The sequence below is a fragment of the Rousettus aegyptiacus genome, unplaced genomic scaffold (assembly GCF_014176215.1).
Source record: "Rousettus aegyptiacus isolate mRouAeg1 unplaced genomic scaffold, mRouAeg1.p scaffold_m13_p_6, whole genome shotgun sequence".
Taxonomy (NCBI): Eukaryota; Metazoa; Chordata; class Mammalia; order Chiroptera; family Pteropodidae; genus Rousettus; species Rousettus aegyptiacus.
Genome location: NW_023416309.1, coordinates 114,564,776 through 114,590,011, shown reverse-complemented (window position 1 = coordinate 114,590,011; position 25,236 = coordinate 114,564,776). Strand labels below are relative to the sequence as shown.

At 67.8% G+C, this 25,236-nt stretch overlaps 2 protein-coding genes across 4 annotated transcripts; one reads left to right on the top strand and one right to left on the bottom strand.

The window, feature by feature from the left end:
• Window positions 1-679: 679 nt before the first annotated feature.
• FAAP100 (FA core complex associated protein 100) lies at window positions 680-11,964 on the top strand. Of its 2 annotated transcripts, none has more exons than XM_016163873.2 (10): window positions 680-900; window positions 1,055-1,173; window positions 1,903-2,837; window positions 3,695-3,851; window positions 4,511-5,283; window positions 5,398-5,525; window positions 6,587-6,703; window positions 8,058-8,144; window positions 8,492-8,629; window positions 8,892-11,964. In XM_016163873.2, the coding sequence occupies exons 1-9, from the start codon at window positions 736-738 to the stop codon at window positions 8,621-8,623; spliced, it is 2,613 nt and encodes an 870-aa protein (XP_016019359.2). In that variant the 5' UTR covers window positions 680-735; the 3' UTR covers window positions 8,624-8,629; window positions 8,892-11,964. The 2 variants fall into 2 exon arrangements, with proteins under 2 accessions (XP_016019359.2, XP_016019358.2); XM_016163872.2 differs by having other exon boundaries at window positions 5,398-5,534.
• Window positions 11,965-12,510: 546 nt separating this feature from the next.
• Window positions 12,511-18,170, bottom strand: FSCN2 (fascin actin-bundling protein 2, retinal). Of its 2 annotated transcripts, none has more exons than XM_016163686.2 (5): window positions 17,216-18,170; window positions 13,727-13,883; window positions 13,376-13,497; window positions 12,888-13,055; window positions 12,511-12,758 (listed from the first exon to the last, which is right to left on the bottom strand). In XM_016163686.2, exons 1-5 carry the CDS (start codon window positions 18,039-18,041, stop codon window positions 12,553-12,555), a joined length of 1,479 nt encoding a protein of 492 aa, XP_016019172.1. In that variant the 5' UTR covers window positions 18,042-18,170; the 3' UTR covers window positions 12,511-12,552. The 2 variants fall into 2 exon arrangements, with proteins under 2 accessions (XP_016019172.1, XP_016019170.1); XM_016163684.2 differs by having other exon boundaries at window positions 12,553-12,758; window positions 12,888-13,095; window positions 13,320-13,497; window positions 17,216-18,041.
• Between the last annotated feature and the right edge of the window lie 7,066 nt (window positions 18,171-25,236).

Sequence of the window (25,236 nt, the reverse complement as noted above, 5' to 3'; positions counted from 1 at the left end):
TCCTCCGCCCGCAACGAGGAGTTTCTCTGGCTTACCCCACTGTCCACTCAAACCCACGGACAGGTCAGCTGTTCAGGCATGGAGAGATCGGACACTTATGTCCATGTTTGCCCATAGCTAGTCCCAGCTATGGAAGTGGCAAGAGCTGACGCCGCCCGCCCTCTCCTGGACTCCTCCCCACCATCCGGCTGCTCCCCAAACCCTAGAGAATCGCTTTAGGAGTGAACAGGCTGCTTCGAGTTCTGCCGAGCCAAGGCCCCCGCCGCCGCCCTGGGGGAGCCCGCCGGCTGCTGGCCCGGGTCTGCATCCGGCCCAGCTCTAGGGCGCACGAGGAGAGCGGGATTTGGAGCCGGACCAAAGGAGCCCCGAGGGCCCAAGTCGGGCGTGGGAGATGTTGCCCAGCCGCACGGCACTTCCGGGAAGTCGCCTCGGACCGCGCGGAGGACAGACGAGAGGGCAGGCCATTGAGCTTCCCGCGTTTGGCTTTAAACACGTTGGCCCTTTGCTAAACCGCTATGCTCTCCAGCTTTAGCGCAGCGACGTAGCGGCCCCGCCCCCACCCCAGGCCCCGCCCCCGCCGGGCTCCGGCCCGCCCAGGCCCCGCCCCCGCCGCGCAGCTTTACGGCGAGGCCGCGCCACGACGCGCGCGGCCGTACGGCGCCCCCGCCCGCTCGCGCACCGCCGCCAGGAGGCGGGGCGGCCAGTCCCGTGCTTCCCGCGCTGCCGGCCCGCGCCATGGTTGGCCTCACGCCGCGCGTGGACTACTTGGCGGACTTCTGCCGCCCACTCGGGGGCCTGGCGGCGGGCAGGCCCCGCGTGCTATGCCACGGGGTGGAGATCTTCCTGTCCACCGCGAGGAAGCAGGTCTACGTGTACGACCAGGAGCGGAGGCTGCTGACCGTGAGCGCCCGGGCCGAGCCTGTCCCGCGGGGCTGCGCGGGGCGGGGCCGAGTGCGGAGAGGCGGGGCTCTGGGTCGTCCCAAGGGGCCGGCGTGATGGAGGAGTTTGTTCGGAAGAAACGAGTCCGTGTGGTGCTCTGTCTCCCCGTGTCCAGGCGGTGTACACGTTTCCTGGTCAGGTGTGGCACCTGGAGGTCCTGTCCCTGCGCAGGGCGATCTACGTCCTGTGCGCCGGAAGGGGCATCTATTGCTTGTCTTTGGACCAGCCTAGGAGGTGAGAAGGGTTTGCTGGGCGGTACCGCTTGCGGCGGGCCTAAAGGGCCGGCTCTGCTCCCTCCAACACTGTATGACCTGCTTGCCCCGGGACTGAGTTCAGTGTGAGCCCTCACAGCCCTCGCGCCCGGGGATGGCGGGCTCAGAGCCAACTCAGAAGTCGTGAGTGCCCCCACCTCCAGCACCTGTGTTCTCTGACAGTTTGCTGCTGGCACACAGCCCTTGGTAAACGGGGTGCAGACTGCCGAGCCTGCAGCCAGGAGCGGGTCCTGCCCCCGTGGCCTTGGTGGTTCAGCCCCCTCTGGCCTGACACGCCTTTGAGGTGGGTCTTTGGTCCCTCAGTTCCTGGTTAGAGGAGACCACTTTGAGGAGCCAGGCCCTTGGGGGCACCTGTGCAGAGCCCAGACATGGCGCCTGCTCACCCTGGCCGGGAACATAGGAGGGTAGCAAGTCCGATTCAGAGATGACACCTCGGGGTCTGACGGCTCTACACCGAGGTTCCATCTGAACACCGTTTCTGGAAGACTTGTTCTGTGTGTGTCCCCGAGGGACCAGTGCCAAGCAAAGCAGCCCATGAGACGGTGTGGCTGGTCACCCACTCCCTGCTAAAGGGCCGTGATGGTCACCAAGATGGCTTCCTGCGAAGACCCAGAGCCAGTGTGCTGGGTGGCAGGGTGTCGTGAAGGCAGTGTGTAAATATCGTGACCGGCAGTTCCCTGTGTTCTCAAAGGTCTCCAAGCCAGCATGATGAGGACGATGAGGGCAGTGAACCCCCTTTCCCCGTGATCCCTGTGGACCCAGACGCCTGCGTCCTCCCCGATGCCACACTGTGCGCTTTCACTGTGTTGGACACCATGCTCGTCACACTGGCGCAAGGCCCCGCCCACTGGAAGGTGCAGCTGTTCAGGTGTCCCTATCCAGGACAGGACCCCAGGCCCAGAGGCCAGATCGGCGAGGTGGACTTGTCCTCCTGTACCCCCCTGGCCAGGAGCCCCGGGGAGCCCAAAGCCCCTCTTTTTCCCCCGGTGCTCTACTGTGTGTCGCCACCAGGCCCCGGAGTTCCGCATGGCCACCTTCACGGAACTAGGGGCTTCACGCTGGAGGGGAGCCTCTTTGGGCTACTCTTTGGAGCTGATGCCACCCTGATGGAGTCGCCCGTGCTGCTGGTTGGGCTCCCCAGCGGCCAGCTCTGCTGCATAGTGCTGAAGACCCTGGGCACCTCCGGGTTGGCCACCAGTGACCCGAAGGGCACTGTCAAGGTCCTGCATCACCTGGAGGAGCCCGTCATCTTCATTGGGGCCTTGAGGACAGAGCCGCTGGCCGAGGACATGGAGGACACGTACTCCGACTGCCTGGTGGCGCTTGGTCACCACGGCCGGACACTGGCCATCAAGGCCAGGCGGGACGAGGCCGGGAGCCTGGAGCCAGTGCTGCGGGAGTACTGCCTGCCGGGGCCTGTGCTCTGCGCGGCCTGCGATGGGGACGGCCGGGTGTACCACAGCACCCCCTCCGGCCTCTGCGTGGTGGACCTGGCTCGGGCGGGCGCCCCCTGGGGCCCCGTGCAGCCCAGCACGGGCCCAGGGGGCCTGCCCTCTCTGCCCTGTCCGGCCAGCTTGAGGGTCCACAGTGTCCTCGCGCTCTTCGTGTCACCCGGGGTGCCTGAAGGTACGAGCTGCGGTCTCAGCGGGAAGAACCGAAGCCTCGGGGTGGTCGGAACCCCCGTGCTCTCGGCCGCGTCTCCCTGCTTCGGTCCTGCCTCCCGTGGGCCTGACGGGCAGGCCGTTCCTCTCCTGGCCCAGCCCCGTGGTGGCCCGACAGTCCACGCCTGGGGTCAGGGAGTGCCTCCCTGTGTCGTGTGTGGGTTTGGGAGCAGGCGCCGCTCTGCCTGGATGGGGTCTGCGGCTGGTGACCCAGGGCTAAAGCATCTCTGTGACAGGGCTGAGGTCGCAGGCAGTTCAGGGGAGGTTCAGGGTGTTTCAGGGCAAGCCCTTACCTTCCTACTAAAGGCCGGAAAACACCTCTGCACTTACCACATGGCCTGCCACCCAGCCCGCTCCACACCACGCAGTATAGGAGCCGACTGTGTGTGCGCCCGCCCCCCAGGGCCTGTTCCTGTTAAGATGGCAGACTGCCCGTGGGTCGCTGGAAGGCCTGCTCTGGACAGTTCTCAACGTGAAAAACTCTGAAGGGCAAGGCCACCGCCCACTGCAGGAGGTCCTGGGGGCAGGAGGGCCCCGGGGCCAGTGCCGCGCCAAGGGCGGCAGGGCTCCCTCTTCCGGCTCAGCTTCCGAGCTCAGCCTTGGAGGGCCAGCAGGTAGACAAGCCAGTTTCCTGGAGGACTTCCTGGCAGCCAGGGGGCAGGGAGCAGGTGGAACAGAGCCTGGGGGACGAGGGGCCTCACGGCCCTGTTACTCTCAGGAAACCAGAGCGGCTCTGCCCCAGGTGTCACGGTGACTCACAGGTCGTCGCCGGGCCCCTTTTAGTCCCTTCAGGTGACTGGGTCCCGCCTATGCCCTTCTCAGGTGGCACCAAGCTCCTGGCCCTGTCTGCCAAAGGCCGCCTGATGACCTGCAGCCTGGACCTGAGCTCTGAGACATCTCGCCCCGCTGCAGAGACAGCGGCGAGCGCTGGCCGGAAGGTGAAGGAGCTGCTCGGTGCGATAGGAACCATCTCTGAGAGGTGAGCGCGGGCTGCGGCCTCAGGGCGCCGTGCCCCGGGAGGCGGCTCTGGGCCTGGCCAGGCCCGCTGCCTTGGACAGCGAACTGCCCGGCGAAAGGCTGGCTCCTCGGAAGACGCACCTTCTCAGCCTGCTCCCACCTGTTCTAGTGGAGTTGTCAGTCTCCTCAGCTCTCCCTCGGGGAGCCCCCCTTGGAGCCTGTTCCCTCCAAGGGCCCGGCAGCCCCTCCTCTGACCCACATGGAGACAGCGTGCCCCTCCTCAGCCCTTGCCTGGCCCTCAGCCCCCTGTGAGTGTTGGTGGGCTATTGGCCCCTGCGGGTCAGGGTCATTCATGTGGTGCCGCCCACTGGGCTGTCATGTTAGCTGCAGGGGACCAAAGGGACCTTTCCGGAACACGAGGAGCACAGCCTATGGGGATAGCAGGCCCCGCCCGCCCCAGCCCCATCCGCAGGCCCTTCCATCCTGCCGCCCCGGGGCGGAGCGGGGACAGAGGCTGGGAGCAGCGAGGGCAGACCCAGGGAGCTCCTGAGGGGCCTTCCTCCTTGTTTGGTGCTCGCGGGGCAGTGACGTTGGAGTCCTTTCTCATCCTGGGAGGAGGGGCATGGCACCCGCCACCGGGGCTCCCTGCTCCTCACTGGGTGCCGTATCTGCTCTTCCCAGAGTGTCCTCTCTGAAGAAGGCGGTCGACCAGCGGAACAGGGCCCTGACACGCCTCAACGAGGCCATGAACGTGAGCTGCACCCTGCTGTCCAGCCAGAAGGGCCGTCGGCCCGTCTCGTGCACCACCAGCGCCACCTGGAGCCGCCTGGGGCTGCGGGATGTGCTGACGGCCACCTGCCTGCTGGAGAACCGCAGCGCCTTCGGCCTGGGCCCGGGCTGGGCCCTGTGCGTGCAGGTGCTCCCCAGCTCCCATGCCTCGGACCTGGCCTCGGCCGGCTCGGCCGTGACCTACACCCTCCCTGTGGGCCAGCTCGGCCCTGGCGGTCGGTGGGAGATGACGCTGCCCCTGGGCCCCGGCGAGGACGGCGTGCTCGACCTGCCCGTGACTGTGTCCTACATGCTCTTCTACAGCCTCAGGGAGGTCGTGGGCGGGGCCCTGGCCCCCTCAGGCTCTTTCAGGGATCCCTCTTTGGATAGGGGTGCGTCCGACATTGCGCCCGAGCAGGAGGGCGTCTGCCTGCCCCTGGGCGAGCACACGGTGGACCTGCTGCAGGCCCTGCGCTTCCCTGGCCTGGCCACGCCCTGCACACCCGGCCCTGGACCGCTCGGCCCCGCCCGCGACCCTGTGGACACCTTCCTAGCAGCTCAGTGCAGGCCGGGCAGCGAGCCAGCAGGACTCACATCCCTGCGGGCCAAGCACCTGCCCCCGTCAGCAGCTGCCATCAGGGTGTCAGCAGAGCTGCTCCGAGCTGCCTTGGGGGACAGGCACTCAGGTGGGTGGCGCTGGCTGGCTTCGCTCTGGCCTCGGGGCCCTGGGGGCTGTGGACGGACGTGGGGCACTTTCTCCCGGGACTGGCCCAGGCTCACGGCCGCACCTCCTCCCGCAGGCGCCACCCTGTGCTGCGCCGCTCTGCAGTGGCTCCTCGCCGACAACGCTGCCGCAGACGTCGTGAGGGCTTGCGCGCTGGCCTCTGTCCAGGGAGTGGCCCCCGATGGCGCCGACGTGCACCTCACAGCGCGTGAGGTGGGGAGGGTTCCCGTCTGCAGGGAGACCAGACTCGACGCGGTGGTTCTGAGTGGGGTCCCCACGCCAGCGCTGTCTGGGTGGCTCCAGAAGAGTCCGGGTCTTGGGCCACCTTCCCGAGGGTTAGGACCCACGCCCCGTCTGACGCACGGTTGCGCTGGGGCTGCAGCTCAGCCCCCCGAGGACCGCCAGCCCCACGCTCTGCACACACTGGAACCGGCAGCCGGGCGCCCGCCCTGCCCCGCGTTGGCTGGTGTCCAGCCACTCACCCCTCGGCCACCAGGGAGCGCCGGGCGCTGACGCCGTGGCCAGTCCCCCAGCCCGGCCCTCGCTCCCGCACACTTTCCTCTGTGACCCTCCTGGCGGCCGGCCCTGGTCACCACCAGACCAGCACACCCTCCTGTCCCGGGCAGCCAGGACGCGCAGCCCCGAGGCTGGTGGGTGGAGGCTGCTGCGGCCCTTAGCGGTCAGGCCAAGGCCAGGCCAGTGTCTCGGTTGGGGTGTCCTCAGACCCTGATTCTGGGCCTGGGTAGCCCCGTACATGTTGGAAGGGGGCTGGGTTCTGAGCCCCATGGTGTCTGTGTCCCACGGGTGCTGGAAGGAGCAGGTGCCGGCAGGAAGAGCCGCTGGGGACGGCGTCCTTCCCAGCGAGTGCCCCCAGGGTCTCGCTGTGTGTGGAGAGTGAGCCTGGCGCCTGGTCCCCAGCCTGTCCCTGCCAGGCGCGTGTTCAGCTCAGTGCAGTCAAGGCCTCCGCGGGCAGTTGGCCGACTTCTGGCCTCAATCACTCAGCCCCTCCGCGCGCTCTCCTGACCTGGTCGTCAGTGTGGGGTGTGGTCGCCTGGGTCTGGGGTGGGCGTCGCAGGTCAGACAAGCGGGCAGGTTTGCGGCCGGTCTTTTCCAGGCGGAGTTGACGCCGGGTGGGGAGACCGGATCTGGGCCCGTTGGCGCTGAGCTCTGCCCGTGACAGCGCAGAGGGACGGCCAGGGGCAGGGAGCCAGGGCCTCGGGTGGGGGGGGTGGCGGCAAGAGTGGGCACACGTCTCCGTGTTGCAGGTGGCTGTGGCTGACCTGTGCCCGGCGGGGCCCATCGCGGCTGTGGAGATCCAAGTGGAGAGCCCCTCTCTGGCCAGCACGTGTGGGGTCCACCACGCTGTCGTCAGACGTGTGCAGGTGTGTCACCCGTCATGGGCCTGCTGAGGGGGGGTCTCCCCGGGGCAGCAGGGCCAGGACCTCGGGGGTCTGTGGCTCTGTGTGTGGGGGCTGCTCACCCTCTCGGCAGTACCCCAGCAGGCGCCCGGAGCCTTCACGGCTGACAGGCTAAAGAGAGATGTTCCCACTTACCAGCCACCACGGTCGTCAGGTGGATTCTGCACGCACGTGGCTGGGCAGAGGCCACGTGGAGAGGCCATGTCCTGGGGTCAGGGGCCCTGGGCTCAGGTCCCGGGACGAGGTGTCGGCTTGTGTGGGCCTCCATGTCTTCGCCTAGGACGCAGGAGCTGGTGGCCAGCCCTGCGTGCGGTCGCAGGGGCCCTCTGGGCAGGCTGCCTCTGCTGCACGGGCCGCGGGGCCTCCTGGGTCTGGGGAGCTCATCACGTGGCAGAAGGCAGGCTGTCAGCTGGCGTCCTCGCCTGGGCGCGGCCGGCCCCTCCCGCACGGGGCGCCCGCAGTGGCAGCTGGCGGCCGTCTCCGACCGCTTTCCTTAGGTGCGGTCTGTGTGCAGCCTCACCTGGGAACTTGCCAGTGCGCGTCCCGGGCCCCGAGGCTCAGAGGAACCGCAGTCCGCGCTTTGACCCGGGCCTGGGGGCCCCTGTTCTGGACCCCCCGGGAGCACCCAGGTGGGCTGGACGCCCCTCGGGAGCGCAGACCGCCTCGTGCAGCGTGACTGCCGCGACTCCAGTGGGCGCCTCGCGCTGTCGCGATGGCCCGCGTGGCAGGCGTCGCGGCCTCGCACCCAGGCTCAGGAACCCGGTCCTGCCTCGGGCCGTCGGGGTGGTCTCCAGGGCAGTGGCGCCGCCTGTCGGGCTCTGCCCCCGGCGACACCCGTCCCGTGCCCAGAACGGCGCAGCTCCCGTGTTTCTCAGCCCAGAGAAGCCGGGTGGATCCTCACCACCCTCTCCCTGGGGCTGATGGTGCGGGGCCGTCCCCAGGCCCTGTGTGCACGGCGGCCCCAGGGCAGGCAGCCACCAGTTCTCCAACACCCGGGCCAGCTCCTCCCGCTACCCCCCAGGCATCGGGATTGCTCCTCAGCCCTCTGCCCGGTGGCCATGGGGGCCTCACTGTGTAGACTTGTCTGGCACTTGGGTCTGAGCCCCAGGACCAGTGGGGCCTCCTGAAAGTGGGGCAGGAGCAGCCCCACATGGGCCGAGAGTGCTGGGCACCGGAGCAGGGCTGAAGGTGCCTGGGGCCAAGGGTGGGCGGAGGAACCAAGGTCAGGCTGGGTGGTGGGTGCCCGGTGGTGCGCACCCAAGGGCCCAGGAAGAGATGGGGGCCAGGAAGGGACCCCTCCAGCCTGTCGTTCCCACAGAGGATGGTAAGCGAGCAAGCTGCCCAGGGCCCCAGCCCGCCTGACCTTCGCGTACAGTATCTCCACCAGATCCAGGCCAGCCACGAGGTGAGTCCCCTCGGGGTCCCGTCCCCAAGCCTCCCACACGCCCCACCCACCCAGGCAACAAGGGCTGCCCGTGCCCTCCTCCGTCTCTGGCTCCTCCTATCTGGTGGCCAGGACCTGCGTGTAGCTTGGTTGGGGGAGTGGCCTCCGTATGAGCCCATCTCCTGTCCTGAGGCCTTCGGCGGCCAGGCAGGGAGTCCCATGCTTTAAGGCCAGAGGCACATGTTTCCTGGACTGCCTGCCAGGTCTCCCAGTAGGATTAGTGTGTGATCTTTGTCCCCCAGAGGGGCCCGGTGACATGCCTGGTGGGGGGGGGGCGCCTGACCATTGCCGCTCGCCCCCACCTTCAGACGCTGCTGCGGGAGGTGCAGACGCTGTGTGACCAGCGGAGCACGGAGGACGAGGCCAGCCCCTGTGCCACCGCCGGGAGGCTCCTGCGGGTGTACGAGCAGCTGCGCAGCCCCAGCCTCCCCCTGCTGTGACACCAGGTGGGCCGCCTGTGTCGACACAGAGCCTTCGCGCTTTTGTGGAGGGGACCCTGGGACACGAAAGGCGGCTACCCAGCTCCTGAGCTGGGAGGCGGGTGGCGGCTGGTGGCTGCGGGAGGTGGGGGGGAGCCGGGCCGCGCTCAGGGGGAGTGGATGGTAAAGCACGTCATTCCAGGGTGGTCCCGTTGGTGCCGGGCACCACCCCTGTGCCCATTCTGTGCATGGCCTCCGCCCAAGTCACGCCCTGGCCTTCCCCCGACAGCTGCCCACGGCCTCCGTGCTGGACCTGCCGCCGCCAGGCAGCCCCTCACCCGAGCGTTACGGTCGGATTCATGGCGTCCGCTTCACTCAGAAGCCCTGCTCAGGACACGGTCCAGACCGCAGGGCAGGGACGGCGCTGCCCAGGAAGCCCGCGGGGACCATGGGGGGACAGCTCAGGGCCGGGACTCCAGTGGGTTTGCACGTGGCTGTCACCGCCCCATCCTGGGTGACTAGGCCTCTTCGCACTGGGGCTCGCCAGGCGGGAGATTGCTCCCGGCGAGCACGGGGCCTCGGGGGGCGCTCCCGGTGGCCTGTGGCCGGGGCTGCGGTGGCGCTGGCACTGTGGGTCTCCAAGGCCCGTCAGGGGGTTCGGGGAAGTGGCCCTTGTCGGCATCATGTGCTCTCGCGGGAGCTGCGAGGGCCCTGCTGCCCCAACAACTGACCGTCCTGCTGAGCTGCCGCCACCTCTGCTGGTTTTGTCACCCGTCCCCTCGGGGGCGGCCCTGCCCTGGGTCCTGGGCCTGCCCCAGCCCTGCAGCTTGCCTGAGTGGCAGCTCCTGCCCTGCCCTCTTCAGGGACCCAAGGCAGTCGGGGGACCCGAGCACTGGGGTGAAGTTCCTGCAGCTCCCATCTGGCTGTTCGGGTCACAAGGTCACTCTGGGAGAACTAAGGCCACCTCGTCACCCTCCACGAAGGAGGAAGGGCCAGCACGGTTCTCTGAGGCAGAGTCTGGGAGGGAGGGAGGACTGGCAGGGACCAGCCAGCCCAGGCCCGCCTCGGTGTTTGCCGGGCACAGGCGTGACAGCGGCCTCCTCAGGGCGAGCGGAAGGCTCACCTCCAGCTTCTGCTGGCCCTGGTGGTCCTCACGCAGCCTGGAGGGAGGCCGCGGCCCGGCCGGGCCTGGGCGGGGTCCGTGCCCTCTCGGCAGCGCCGTCCCCTGCCACTCCTGAGGGTGGCCCTTCCGTCACCTTCCGTCACCCGAGTGCCATGGGGGAGGACGGAGTGGCCAGATCAGCCCACAAAGACCCTGAAACAGTCCGTCCCTCTGTGAGTGGCAGAGGGCAGCACTTGGAGGGCCCATGTCCACCTGCCGTGGAGAAGAGTAACACACCCAGGCCCTGCCCCCATGTGCCCCACTCAGCAGCTGCCCAGAGCCCAGAGCTGACAGATTGGGGCCTTGGAGCGCCTGCGGGGTCAGCTGCCCAGACCCCAGCCAGATGCCAGCGGGTCGGGAGGTGGGGGCTGCCATCTGCCCGCCTGCCATGCCACCCACCAGCGTCTCGTCCACCCCTGCGCGTCTCAGCCTCGCAGGGGCACCAGTGTGGGGTGTGGCAAGAGCAGCGCCCCGAGAACCCAGGGGGTGCTTGGCCATCCCTGGTTCCCACCGTGTAGCTCCCAACGGGCAGTGACGGCCCCAGAGCTGAGGTCTCGTAGTCGGCTTGTCACCCCTGCTGGTGGTTCCCATGGAAAGCCCTTGCGGGGTGTCAGCACTGGCCTGCCCGGGAGCCTGCGGGAGCAGTGGAAGGACCGTCCACCTTGCCTGCGTGGTGTGGCCACGTGCCAGACTCAGCCAGCGGGCACAGGCGAGGGACGCCCATCGCCGTCTCCAGAAAAGGAGGAGAACGACACACACGTGTAAAGATCCAAGTGGAGGTGACGCGGAGCGGTGGAGGGGGACAGGGGCCCAGCAGGACGAGCGGGGCCCCGCACCCCCACCCAGCTGTGACACGCGGCGACCTGGGCGAGCACACGGCACCTGACTGCGGTCAGGGAAGCGCCTGGGGCCTTGTGGCCCAGGGAAGGTGCTGATCCACAGTCAGCTAGCTGCTCGGGGAGCCACCCGGATCACCAATGTGACCCAGGTGCCCCCTCCCAGCATGCCCTTGGCCTCCCCACGGAGTGGGTCACACTAAATGCCAGGGGACCCCTTGCAGATCGCTGCTGTGTGAGGCCCCAGGGTGGCCACCACGGTGACCTCCCCCATACACGGCCCCAATCCCAGCCTTGGTTCAGGACCCCAGGGTGCTAGTGTGTCCTTACTGCCGTCCCAGCTGGCCCCTTCAGAGGGCCCCAGGCACAATTCCCTGCGCCACGTCCAGCGCTGCCCCCGGCGGTGTGGGCACCAATCTGAGTGCCAGACCAAGCTCACTGCCTGAGGTCAGTGAAGGGGAGAGCCCCTGATGCCCTGTGGGGTGGGGACCCGGAGCAGTGGCACACTGGGGTTCCCCGCGTGATGCTATCTTCTTGCAGGTGGAGGGTGCCCTGGCAGGGGACCCAGACTCACCCAACCCAGACGCCACCAGGGGGCAGCACAGGCTGCAGCTCAGGTGGCCTCCCGCCCCCGCCATGCCTGCTGGGTTCCACATCTGGGCCTCACTGGGTTAACCTGCGCCTGCCTCACATGCTGGCCCACCCGGCCCCTGGCCCTTCTTTGTCCCTAGGGTGCGGGGGGGGGGGCAGTGAGGCCAGGAGCGGGCCTGAGGGCCCTGGACAGGGGCTGCAGGGAGGCTGTCCTAGCAGGCCCTCCCCCCTCCCTGTCCCCAGGACGCCCCTCAACCCCTAGCTCTACTCTCAATCCCAGCCGTGCTATCTGGTCTCCCCAGAACCCACTCTGCACCCCCACCCTCCTTATCAAAGTGCCCCACACCCACCGACCCCTCGGGCTGTTGGTGGGACTCCTGGAAGGGTCTCGCTCCTTGGGCACCAGGCCTCTGCTCAGGGTGTCTCCCACCCACGCCCCCCATCGCCAATCTTCAGGGTCCTGACTAATCCTTGGGGGCATGACTTCCACTCCACCCCCACCTCGGAGGGCTCAGTTCACCCGGCCCATCTAATAGACGCTAGATGGGGTGGGGCCCTTGTGGGCTGGGGGTTCTGGATGCGGGATGATTTGGGGAGACACAGGGTGGGCCATGGGCCCTGTCCTGTCAACCACCCTAGTCACAGGGTGCCCGGCCTGCTTGGGCCAAGGCAAGAGAGGGTCTCTGTGCATGGGTTTGCGGGGACACGGCCTGAAAGCCCTCTCCTGGGCTGGGGGCGTGGCCTGAGAGCCTCTCCTGGGCTGGGGGCGTGGCCTGAGAGCCCTCTCCTGGGCTGGGGGCGTGGCCTGAGAGCCCTCTCCTGGGCTGGGGGCGTGGCCTGAGAGCCTCTCGTGGGCTGGGTGGTGCTGGTGGCACCGAGAAGGTGCAGAGCCGAGAAGGCCCCTCTCTCTGTGGGTGGCCATCCACAGCCCTGTGTGGGAGGGTGGGGGTCCCTTGGGGAGTTCCTAAGACCTGGCCCTGACGGGAGCAGTGACGCTCCGTGGAGGCACGCTGACCTAAGTGGCCTGCCTTGCCCGGCCTCCAAGCTCCCCACCCAGACACCACCAGCTGGGTAGAGAAGGGGTTTTCTGGGGGGCGGGGGGCGGCAGGACGAGAGGAGCTCCAGGGCTGTGGTCGTGCGGGAGGGGGTGGGTCGTTAACCTGCGCGATCCTCCCGGACAAGCCCCCGACCCCTGGGTTTCGCACGCAGGAGCCGCGGGGCGTCCTGGGCACCCCTACCCGCGGAGCTGCGCCTGCGCGGCCCCCTGCAGACCCCCGCGCCCGCCCGCCCCGAGCGGCGCCAGCGAGCCCGCCAGCCGCTGCGACACAGACACGGTTTAATGGGGACAAGGGGCTGCGCGCTCAGTACTCCCAGAGCGCGACGCCGGCCGGCGCGTCCGCGTCCGCGCGCAGCAGCCCCGAGGCGCCGCCGCGCAGGTACTTGCCGCTGCGCGCGCGGATGGCCAGGCGGCCGCGCTCGCGGAACTCGAACAGGAAGTCCTCGGCGCGCTCGCCGTCGCTGCACACGCTGCCGTGGCTGCCGGTGTGCCAGAACCCGCCGCCGCGGCCTGCGGGGCGGGGGTGGGAGGCGTGGGGCGGGGGCGGGGGCGCTGCGCCGGGTCGCGCCGCACCCCCGGCCCCGCGCGCTCTGGGCCGCGCCGCGCCCCACCCCGCGGACCCGCGCCGCATGCCCGCACCTCGGATCTGGTAGGCGCCGTCGCTGAAGCTCAGATGGAAGACGTCGTAGACCGAGCGGTTGGTGTCCAGCTGGTTGGAGCCGCGGCGGTGGCACACGAAGCCGTCCAGGCCGCGCAGCACCAAGATGGGCCGGTTGATGAGCTTGAGGACGAACTCCTCGTCCTGGCCTGAGGGGACAGCCTGCTCTGTCCAGGCCGCCGCCTGGGCCTGGGGCAACATTGGGGCTCCCCGGACTCGGACTTCCGGCTTGTGGGCCCAGAGGTGCCGCTGTCTAACGTGACACCGGCCAGGGGCCTGCGACCACTGAGCCAATCGAAGGCACAGTGGACATGAGGGCTCCCTGCAGTCTAATGGCTCCACCCACCTCCAGCCAGCACTGCCTCTGCCAGGGACAGAGCAGCTCCCTGGGGGTGGGGGGCAGCTCCTGGCACTGTCCCTGGGCAGAGGGCCCAGCCCCAGCCACCCGGGGAAGGTGGGGAGCACTCACCCACGAAGTCGCTGATGGCCGCCAGCTGCCCATTCTTCTTCATGCACACGTAGCGCCCATTATTGGCCTTGAGGGCCACCCGTCGGCCACGCCACTCCACCTCAAACATGGTGTTGGCAGAGCTGCAGGGAGCAGGGCAAGGTCCCCTCAGAGCAGCAGGACGTGGGGGCTCAGGGTCAGAGACACCCGCCATTACTCAGAGCCGTTCTCCACCCCAGCGGGCGTAGGTCCCTGGCTGGGCTGCACAGCATCCTCCTGGTGCAGGCGGAGGAGCAGGTGGAGGCTACCGTGCAGGGGCGGGGGGGGGGGCAGTGGTGACCATGGTGGAGTGGACGTGGCTGCTGCACTCACACTTGTGTGGCCGTGGCCTGGATGCCCCCGTGGGTGACCAGGGTCCAGTAGCCCCCGGTGCTGGAGTAGAAGGTGCACTTTTTTGTCTCACAGTCGATTTCCATCAGGAAGGTCTCATGATCCAGTTCCTCGTCTTGGTTGGCTGAGACATTGACCCCTGGAGGGAGGAGATGGGAAGCCCCTCACGCCTCTCCCTGGGTGGGTAGGGAGCAGAGGGGTGGGGAGGCATGCTCTTGGGACAGCCCTGAGCCAGAGGGGGTCCCACCTAGAACCTGAGGAGATTTGGCAGGCCCCTCTCAGAGAGTGGGGGAGCGGTGTCCCCGCTGAGCACGCAGACCCCCACGCCCTGCTTCCCGAAGCCCTTGGCCCGGCTCCTCCCAGCCAGAGCCGGCCTTCCGGGCCAGCAAATCCCCTGCCTCTGCTAATCAGCACATAACCCGCTCACACCGGCTCTCAGCCCAGCACTGACACCAGCCTATTTATAACTCACCCCTGAGCTGCTGTGTGGGCCCAGTGGGGTCCCTGTCCTCCCCACTGCCATGGCTCAGGACATGGCAAGGCCCGGGGTCCACTCCTGGGCACTGGGCAGGGGCCGGCCCTGTCCCCTCCCAGTCTCCCACTCAACACACGTGGAGTCTCCTAGGAGTCCTGGGGGAGGACAAGGCCACTTGGGCTTTGCCTGCGGTGCCCGGACCAGGGACAGAGGGGACACCTGTGTCCAGGGAAGGGGGCAGCAGACAGGCTCTGTGGCCTCCCCAGTACCTTCCCATAAACTACGTCTCTGCTTCCACGGCAAGTGGTGTGGCAGACCACAGGGCTCCCGCACAAACTCCCCATGTTTAGCTGACGGAGCAGGGTCGGGGCCAGATTCCGCCCAGCTCTGCCCCCGGGGATGGCAGGGCAGGGGCCCGGCAGGGCCTCGCACCCCCTGTCAGCTCCCAGGGTCCCCGGGCTGGGCCTCACGCGGGTCACTGCTCGGAGGCAAGGAAGGCAGCCCGGGGACTTCAGTCAGTCACCCCCCCGCCTGGCAGCCACGCAGCATTCACGAGCCCTGTGACAACACGGGGGACAGCCCTTCCCTCCTGGCAGCCACCGTCTGCGGGGAGCAGCAGGCGACAAAGCAGCACGTTCGGTGCTCACGAACTCCGTGGGCCTTGGCCCGGGACAGCCTGGCGGGAGGGCGGCACTGAAGCAGACCCGAGGGGCGAAGGAGCCGCCCCCCACAGGCGGCGGGGCGGGAGCAGGACCGCGGTCGCGAGGCCTCCGCCGCCGCCCCAAGGGCCCACCCCGTGCCCAGTGCACCCACACGGCCCATGCAGGCGGGAGGCGGGCCAGGCCTCCGCCTCGCTCGCCCTCTGCACCCGCTGCCCCTGACTCCAGGCGGACGAGGCCCGGTTGGCGCCAGCAAGGAGCGGTGGGAGGGGCCGGCGGCTCCGAGGGGTGTCGGCGGGTCTTCATGGAGGAACTTAGCTGACTCCCACAGAGACTCGAGAAAAGCCAGCACCCCTCTTTCCTCCGGGCGTCGTCCTATCTGACCGTGAGGCCCGAAACAGCAGCAGCCACCTGTGGCCACGAGGGCCCGGCCCGAGCTCAGAGCGGTCCCAGGAGAGGGGTCCCACAGGGAGGGAGGAGCAGAGGACTTCGGTGACGCCACTGAGCTGGCAATGGTGTCCTTCCTGGGACCCCGCCACCTCCACGCCTCCAGGCTCCCCTTTGTCAGAGATGACCAATGCGCTCATGGCTTCTGCCCGTTTGAGGCCACCTCGTAGTGACAGTCCCTGACTGCAGTGCGGGCGGCGGCGAGCTCAGCAGAAACACGCGGACCCCGGTGTTGGAGGCGGCGCAGAGCGACGCGGAGAAGCACAGCCGGTCGGCCGGGGCCACACACGCCCCGAAGCGAGGGGCGGGTTCAGGGGCCACCTGGCCGGGGAGACAGCAGGGATCAGGGAGCCCCTCCAGCTGCCTCGGATCTGGGGCACCCCCGCCCCCGCCCAGGACAGAAATGCCACATCTGCTTCCTCGCACCCTGGTTGCCCAACATCCGAACATCTGGGGTCACGCACCCCAAGGCTTATTGCAGGGGTGTGGGGAGGCGAATGGGGGTGCTCGGCTTCTACGGTGGGCGACGGATCGGACCTGGTTGTTACTGGGGGCGCACCCCATTTGAGGGATGGGGTCGCCCCCCGGGAGCCGGAGAATGAAAAATCGTCTATGCAGCCCCATCCCTTCCCACCACCACCATTGTCATCTCAAAACCACCGACACACGGTCGCTACCAGCGCCATCATCAGCAGCAGCACCGCCGCCAGCATCGCCGCCAGCATCGCCGGCGGCAGCAGCAGCAGGAGCCCGTCGCCACCGCCACCTCGCCATCACCGCCGCCTTTATCACCTCCGAGCCTCACAAGCCGAGCGTGTTCACATACTTCATGTCCAGGACCTCTCAAGTCACAGAGGAAGCCTTTTCACACTGTAGCCCACGTCTCCCTGACAAACCAAGCCCGCGGGCTTTGGCCGAGGCCCGAAGCTGGTGTGGCGAGGCCACAGGGCCTGTGATGGACAGGACCAGAGACCCAACCACACACCAGGACAAGTGCTGAGGAGCTGTGTGGGGAACACCTGCCTGCCCTGGGCTGGCCTCGAGGACCTCGCCTGCAGGCTGGGCCCCTGTGGCCACAGCTGGACCGCCCTTCCCAGGTGCTCATGGCCGGGCCTCTGCCATCTGGATAGGAGGTGGCCGCGCGCCAGGTCGGGGTGTCCCTGGCCACTCCTGGTTGCACAGAGCCAGGAGCCCGAGTCAGGGGCAGGGGGCCTGAGGCTGGGCCGGCCACTTGCAGCTCAGGCCACTCCAGGGCCTCGACTTCCTCAAGGGGAAGAAGGAGTTACCCGTGCTCACCCCATAGGCACGTGGCTGCGTGTGGAAAGGCCCGCCGATCACGAGGCCAGCGGCCAGTGCTTCAGGAGGTGGGGGACCTGGCTGAACCCAGCAGGTGGAGACAATGCCTTCCCATGGAGGGGCATCTGCTCCCTGCACCCTCCAGACGGGGGAGCCCCAAGGCCCTTCCCACACCACTCCTGGGGGTGGGCAAAGGCCCACTGGTCCGGCGCATGGGTGTGGGGTCTGACGCTGCTGGCTCTTTGTCATGCCCTTGGCGCCCTTCCCAACTTCCTTTAAAGTTCAGAAAGTGGGGTGGTGGGAGGGAAGGGGTGCGGGCAGGGCTGGGGGCAGCCCAGTGTGGGCGGGGCCTGCCCTCTGCCCCTCAGGACAGCAGGCCAGGGCCTTACCAGCTCCCAGCACTGCCCACACGACACTCGGCGGCCACCCAGCTGTCCCAAGACAGGCCCCCTTCCGTCTGACCCCACAGCCAGCAGCCTGAGCGGGGCCCCCGCGTGGCCCCCGCCCAGCGCCCGCACCGCGCGCACTCACGCGCATCTTCCCCCGCACGGACACCGGCGGCTCCCCCCGCGTCCGCCCCCCGACCCCCGTTACCTTGCCGCACGGACACGTAGCGGCGGTTGGCGGCCAGCAGCACCACCTGCGGGGGGCTCTCCTCCAGGTCGAACAGCTCGTCCTTGCCCGGCCGCGTGTTGCGGCCGGCCCTGAGCGTGCCCGCGGGCCCCACGGGCGCCAGATAGCGGCCGTCGCAGTCCTTGAAGGCCAGCTTGCCGGCCTTGAACTCGAGTGTGTAGCGGGCGCGGGCCTCGGGCTCCCCGACGAGGCGGCCGTCGCTGCGCAGGTAGCGGCCGTCGCAGGCCCGGAGGCCGTACTGCCGGTTCTGGAAGACGAGGGTGACGAGCGCGTCCACGCCCCATGGCGTGTCGCTGTCGGCCGCGATCTCCCCCTCCTGCGGGCACAGGTGCGCGTAGCGCCGCCGGCTCACGCTCCGCAGGTGGGCCTGCGGGTGGATGGCCAGGTGCACGGTCCACAGCTCGGCGGGCGAGACGGCAGTGGCGAAACAGGACAGCCGGTCCTCCGTGCCGCCGAAGAAGCGGCCGTGCGGCTCCGACTGCAGCGCCCAGCGCCCGTCGGGCTGCGGCAGGACCAGAAAGCGGCAGTCGCGGCCCGGCCGCTCCGCCGCGCAGGCCACGCGCCCGTCCTCCTCCGCCGACAGGTAGCGGCCCAGGTGGCTGCTGCGCAGCAGCACGGCGTGGCCCTGGCCGGGGTCGGGCTCCAGCACCCACAGCTGCTTCCTCTTGAGGCTGGGCGCCGACGCGTTGACCTTGAAGCCGAAGCTCTCGGCCGTCAGGTAGCGGCCAGTGTCGTTGACGAGGCCAAACTGGATCTTCAGCACCTGGTGCAGGCCGTTGGTGGGCATCTTGGGGACAGCCTGCGAGAGGCCTGGGAAGCTCCCGCTGCGTGCTCACAGCCCCCGAGGTCCCCCAGAAGCCTGGCCCCCAGACCCCACCGGCGTCATGGACCTGCTGCCCACTCAGCTGTCGCCTCTGACCAGTGGCCGTGGACCCGGGCAGCTCTTACCTGACCAGCGGGCAGCAGAGGGAGGGAGGGAGGTGGATCAGAGCTGTGCCGGCTTAGGGACAGTGGCTGCCTGTCTTACCCCGGCTTGGATTTCAGCCACTCCCGGGCTGCACGGGGCCGGAGCCGGCTTAGGCCTGGAGAGCACCCCCCTTCGCCCGCTGGCCTGACCACCCCCTGGTCCCCGCCAGCGTCTGCTGGGGGCAGCTTGGGCGGGCCCTGCACCCTGCCTCGCGGCGCCCTCACCTTGTGGCTTCCCTGCTTCTCGCGCCCCACCTCGGGGCCCCCAGCCCCACTGCAGGGACCCGCTGGTCCCGCCAGCTCTTCCCCACGTAGGAGCCGCCCGCAGTGCAGTGGCAACCCGATCGCAGCCCGCACCCTCGGCGGCCGCCGGGCCCTCGCGGATCCAGTTACGGCGCCTCTGATTCCTGCTGCCAGGCGCACGCAAGGTCCCCGGCCGGGCGGCCTGCAGCCTGCATCGCGCACTGTCCCCTGGGCTGCCCTCGGCCGTGGCCTGCAGCCCGGGGCCGTGGGCAGGCCAGGCGCCCCCGTCCCCGCAGCCGTGGCCCCCAGGCGGTGTGGCGAGGCAGCTGCTCGCCGCGTCCACGCCGGGCCAGGCGGCCTGACTGCGCTGGGCTGTGTGCAGAGGGACGGCGCTCAGGGCCGAGGCGGCAGCTGCACGAGGGAGACAGGGAGTGCGTTGCACAGGGAGGTGACGTGAAGGTGTAATCGTGGGGCAGACGTCACACCGGGTGGCGCCAGGAGGCGGCAGGCTGTTGCACCAGGTCAGAGGGCCCAGCCACGAGCTGGCCACTGTGCCCTGAGCGCCTCGCAGGGCCCACAAGACCTCTCCCCTCTGTGGGAGCGCTCAGGTCAAGACGGCCATGCTGGGCGGCCTTGGGGACCCTTGAACTGCCATCCTCATGGCCGGAAAAACTGGCCTGACTTCGGAGTCCTTATGGGGACGGGTCCAGGAGGCCATGTAGGAATGAGGCCAGCTGGCCAGGAGAAGGGGAAGCTGGCCGCCCCTGACGCCGGCACCTCCAGTCTCTGGTGCGGGGCCCCCCAGCGGCACCCCGTCTCCGGTCTTTGGGGACCTGCCTGTCTGCTGCACCTGCCTCAGGGGCCGGGAGCCAAGTAGTGAAACTGGAGCAGCCCAACCTGGGCCCGGGCCAGCCTCGGTGTCCCCTTCTCCATCGGAGCGTGTGACCCTCACGCCTCCCTGGGGACCGGGACCTAGGACCACAGGACACTTCTAGCCGCGGCCTCCGTCTCACCCCATCCTCGTGGGGGTCCAGCGGATAGAAAGGGACTTGGGCTGGGCATGTGTGGGCCCGGGGGCGGGGGGCGCAGGGCAGATGGCACGGGGTCAGAGGTCCTCCGTCCGCTCTCCCTGGACAATGACCCAGCCTGGCAAATGAAGACACCAAGGAGGAGAGCAGGGCCCCGTCCCCTCACTGGTGTGACAGGCCGAGCTCTGCACAGATGCTGCAGTGTGCATGCGAGTCTGGGCGTGTGCGGGTGCGTGTGCATGTGCGTGTGAGCCTGGGCGGGTGCGGGTGCGTGTGCAGGTGCGTGTGAGCCTGGGCGTGTGCGGGTGCGTGTGCATGTGCGTGTGAGCCGGGGCGTGTGCGTGTGCGTGCGAATCTGGGCGGGTGCGTGTGCGGGTGCGTGTGAGCCGGGGCGTGTGTGTGTGCGTGCGAATCTGGGCGTGTGCGGGTGCGTGTGAGCCGGGGCGTGTGTGTGTGCGTGCGAATCTGGGCGGGTGCGTGTGCAGGTGCGGAAGCGCCATGCATGGGGAGGGGGGCATGCCCGGGGCAGGCTGCGAGGCAGCCCAGGTTGGGCCAGCCCCGGCTCTTCCCGAGGGCTGGTGGCGTCCGCCTCTGTGCCCCACGCTAGGCGCCCTGACGGTGTGCCTGGCTGGGCTGCACGCCAGGCACCCCTCTAGGAAGCTGCAGTCTGGGGCGATGGCCTCCCCAGAGGTGATACCCACACCGGAGGCCCCACACCCCAGGGGACTGGGCCCAGGCCTCGGCACAGAGCAGTGGCCCTGGTCAGAGGTGCAAGGCACAGGGCCGTCCACACCAGTTTACCAGTGCACGGGCCCGAGAGTGGCTGTGCCCATGGTCCCCTTTGGCACCCCGAGCCCCCAGCCGGGCCGGCACAGGAGCCGACGTCCAGGAGCCTCATTAGCGTGACGGGCGCTGGCAGGTGCCCATGGCCATCGCGTGCCCGGGGAGGGAGCCCTGGCTGCCAGGCGCTAAGTGGGCCTGGCTCCAGGCGGCTTCTCGGCGGCAGAGCCAAAGCGGCCGTGTCCTCCCAGCTTGGGCAGCGGGGTGGGCCTGCCTGGCAGTAACGCGGGGCTGTGAGCCGAGGGGTGGCCTTTTGGGTCCCTGGGGGACTCTGAGAGGTGGGCCGCCCAGCCCAGGGTCCCTGGAGGAAGGTCCTGCGCCTGGGCCTCCTGCTCCCTGCCCTCCTCCGGACCTGAGGCCTTTGCCCAGCTGCCCACGAGAGGCACAGTTCCTTACTGGGTCCAGCCCCGACGTTTCTGGCACCGAGCCCATATGTGGTAAGTCGCTGTGAACGTTTGGTGCAGGCTTCTGGAGTGACAAGCCGAGCTCTACAGATGCGGCAGTGTGCGTGTGCGCTTGGGCCTGCGTGTGCGTGTGCGTGTGTATGAGGATGTGCACGAGGATGGTGATGGCCAGGACGAGCCATGGCCACCCGCTGGGCTCCCTGGGCCCTGGAGACGCTGCCTTGGCCCCAGGGGCAGGGCCCACACACACACGCCACCGCACTGCCCAGGCCGCCGCTCACACCCGATGCACGCTCCCCCAGACCTGCCACCTCTGGCACTCCCCCAGCGATGGGGAGCACCCCTCACACGGAACCCCTCGAAACCTGAGGCTGTGCCCCCGCCCAGAGGTGTCCACGCAGCCCCTCGCTTGGGGCCCATGAACCGCCACCGTGTCTGTCCAGCCTACACTCCGGGGCCACCTCTGGCCCTGCGCAGTCCTCTCCGGGGGTGCGGGCATGGACCCAGGGTGTGCCCGCTGCCCCGGCTGCCACCTGCAACCGCTGGACCAGGCCCGGCCGCAGACGCCAGGCCACCGATGTGCTGACTTAAGCCTGTTTGATTTGGGGGCACCTATTCCTCATGGGCACCGTGTGGGGGAGCAGCACCCCTGTCCCATGTCAGAGAGTGACCGTCTGTGACGGGCACAGCCAGAGGCATCCTCATGGGCACAGCTGGGCCCAGAAGGCGGGGTCCCCTCAGCCATTGGGAGCCCCTGGCAGACAGAGCCAAGCTGAGCTTCGGCCTCCACCCCTTTAGTGGGTGTCCGGCTGGGGCCGGGAGAAGGTGGGGCCTATTCAGAGCGCCCCGGGCCCCTGCTGGCCATCCTGGGGCTCTCAGGACACTGATTGTTCCTTCCTCAGGATCCTGGGGGATGGGCAGGCCTGGCCTCTTGGAAGGTTCCTCTCCCCTTCTACACAGCCAGGCCCTTCGGGGGCTATGAGGGAGGGGACCCCCACTACGGCATGTCTGCACCACTGGCCCTAGACACTAGTGCCCAGTCCGGGCTCCCACCACACGCTGCCTGCTGCCATGGCGACCGGCACATGCGCCAGGCCAGCTGCCCGGGCAGGGCCGATGCTGGAGGCGTGAGCTGGCACAGGCCCCATGTGTGTGCAGGCGGGAGGCGGGGGCGGGGCAGCTCCCCACCTTAGCTGGCCTAGAGCCCTGGAAACTGGGAAATGGCCCAAGACGGAGGCCCGGGCAGCCCCGCCAATGAGGGACCTCTGAAGGTCACACGTTCCCAGCCCTGGGTCTTGGCCCCCCTCTGAGCGACGCCCTCTGTGCCTTCCCAGGGGGCAGCAAGGCTTTGAGGATGCCCCGCCCCCTACTTTGAAGAGCCCTCTCAGCCCCAGCCCTGGCCGCCTGCTGCCCTCGTGGCAACCTGGTCCCAGCCGGCCTTGGCACCCTGTGTCTCCCTGTTCCGGTCATGCTGGGCCCCTGCCTGGGCTCCTTGGCCGCATAAGGCAAGGGCCACCCTGCCAGCCTGGGCTCTGGTGGGCACACCCTGAGACCCCAACTTCCTGGATCGTGGGTTCCCGGGGTCCAACTTGGCAGGCACCTGGGGCCCAGCCCCCTGCGCTGTCCCTGTCACGGGCCGGCTTGGTGGCCTCATGATTTTTTTATGGTGGGGCTGTGCGGCCTGCAGGTCCACTTACACACGGCAGCCAGCCCTTCTCTTACTCTGGCCTGGGTTGGTTTACGAGAGGCCTGCAGGCGGTTTAGGGTGACAGCTCCCCAGGCAGGGCAGGGAGGGGCGGTGTCGGGATGAAGAGCCTCAGACTGCACCTCCCCCCGCTCCACGTGAAAATCCGCCTCCCCCACCTCACAAGACCCCTCTCCCCAGGACCCCTCTACCACCCCCCCACCCCAGGCTTCACAGGCAGCTCCTTAAATACTGATTTTCCAAGACTCTGCCCCTGCCTTGTCCCCTGCCACTCCAAGCGTAGAGCTGCCAGTTGGAGCTATCAGGGTAGAAAGTTGGGGCAATTTCCTGGCTTTAGGCTCCTGCAGAACCATAAGGTGGGGGGCAGGGGCTCCGTTTGGTGGTGGGGGCTCCTCTTATAGAGGAGAGGGAGAGACCAGAGGCTTCTGGGCCCTGGCAAGGCTGAAATCTCCAGGTGCCCTATGACCAGGGGGCAATCTTCCAACACTCAAACCCAGGACCTTTGCACATACCTAGGACAAGAGGGGAGCAGTCACAAGACTGCCAGAGAGCGAGCCTCTGGCTGCGTGAGGCTCAGCATGAGGACCAGACCCACTCGCAGACAGCTACTGCCCACCTGGGTTTCCAGACACACGGGTTCAAGGCCAAGACAGTCAACACCTGGCATGAACACTCACGAACTCACAGTTCCACAGGTGACCAGGCAGCCTCTGCCCTGCCCCCATCTGCGGGCATCTTCACACACACACACACACACCCACACACACACACACACACATACACACACACACACCCACACACACGAGCACAATGCCCCATCTACGTGCAGAGGCGCCAACATCATCCAAGAGGTCACTGTGTGCAGGAAACCTTGCTGGGGACCCAAAAAGGAACTGGGACAACACAGAAGTGGACCGTTTATTCATCCAGCGGTGAGACAGGCTCTGCACAGGTTCGCTCCTTTGTCTGGTAGCCCCCATGGGGACGCGCCACCCCGCTCAGCCCCCAGCCGCAGGGCTGGTCCACTCGGAAACCCTTCCCACCTGTAGGTGGCGCTGTGCCGTAAACAGCACCGAGAACGAGAAAGCGGCCTTCGGGATTAAACACGTGACAGTTGACGGCAAATAAGCGTGATACAGAATCTTGGGGCAGGTCGGGCAAAAAAGCTGTGGAGAACATCACTGGGACAACTGTCGTCACGGACACAGACTCTAGGTTAGGTGAATGGTGTCATAGCGATGTGAAATTGCCTGACTTGTCACTGTACCGTAGCCAGACAAGACAATGTCCCTGTTCTTACGAAAAACACACTGAAGTATCAAGGCACAAAGGGCGGAATGTCTGAGACATGCCCCCGGGTGGTTCAGAGGTGAAGCGCGAGGGAGAAAAAGAACAAGAGGCAAGTGGCGAATGTCAGAGAGCCCGTTGGAATCACCTCAAAACAAGAAGGTTAAAAACTATTAACGACTAGAATAAAAAATTCTACTGCGGGGTCAAAAGAAGTAAAAAAAAAAAAAAATCCCATAAAGTTAATAAAACAAAGACAAACAGAAAAAAAAAAAAGAATATTATAGGGTTCATCTAGTAGCTATGACACTCGAATAACAGAAATCTCCCCCAAAAAGAACAGAAACAATAAAACAGGAAAGAAATTGTGAGAGAGAGAATTCAAGAAAACGTCCAGAGACTGGAAGGGGCCAAAGCGGCAAGGGACACCAGGAGCTTCGGCTCGGCAGGACCGGGGGGAGGGGAGGCCAGGGAGTCTGGCCTTCGGAATCCCAGGGGGCCTCGTCAGCGGGAAACGCCCTCCCAGGGAGGGCGAGAATCAGGCTTGTGCGGATGCAAAACAAAACGCAAACCCTCCGGCCAGGCCCCAGGCGTCGCCATCCCAGCTGGGGGCCCAGCTGGCGGCCAGCGCTGCGCACGGCTAACCTTCAGGCTCCCTCCCGTGCCTGTGGGTGGGGACCGCTCCTGTTGGTGACTCACTCCCACAATCGCCGGTGGACACAAGGGGTACCGGCCTCACCTGCCACCCGAGGTGAGGCACCGCCCAGACGTGTGCCCATGGGAGTCATCTGTCTTTTCTCCTCAGTGACCTGATCCCAGCCTGACTCTCTCCATCCCCCACCCTGCACCCTGCACTGTGGGGGTCGGGGGTTGGCGCCCTGCCCTCCGATTCTGGCTCCGCCCTTCCTGCTGTGTGACCTGGAACCAGGCTCAACCTCTCTGAGCCTCCCTTTCCTTCTCTCTGAACTGGGTATCCATGGCCGTCTACTGGGGCACTGGCCGTATTCAGCAGACACACATCCGGCCCAGGGTCTGCCCTGCCTTTGGGGGTCTCCGCGCGGGTGCCGTCCCTCCGCCTAGACACAAGGTGCTGCCGGGCTGCCTCCGAGACGCAGCTCCTTCTTCCGTCGCCCGGAGGGCGGGCTGACCCCGATCCCACCTTCTCTCCCAGCGTCAGCACTGGCTGAGGTCACAGGCCACTCCCAAGCCGCTCTGCGTCACCCTCGGCGGAGGTGACGGTGACTCAGCGGCCGGCAGGCAGCACCCAGCGCCTCCCAGAGTCAGAAAGGGCCGGCGGGCGCTCGGTGAGGGGGCGGGGCAGGCAGGTGCCCAGGACTCCTGGCGCAGCCGCGAGCGCAGGACCCACCTGGCGGCCCACCTGGGAACGACACCGGCCGCCTCTGAGCCGGACGCTCCAGGCGGGCGCCGAGGCCGGCCAGGGCGCCGTCTCCTGGCCCAGGCCTCCCAGCTCGCTGCCTCTTCGGGCAGTGTCCCCGCTCCTAGCCCCGC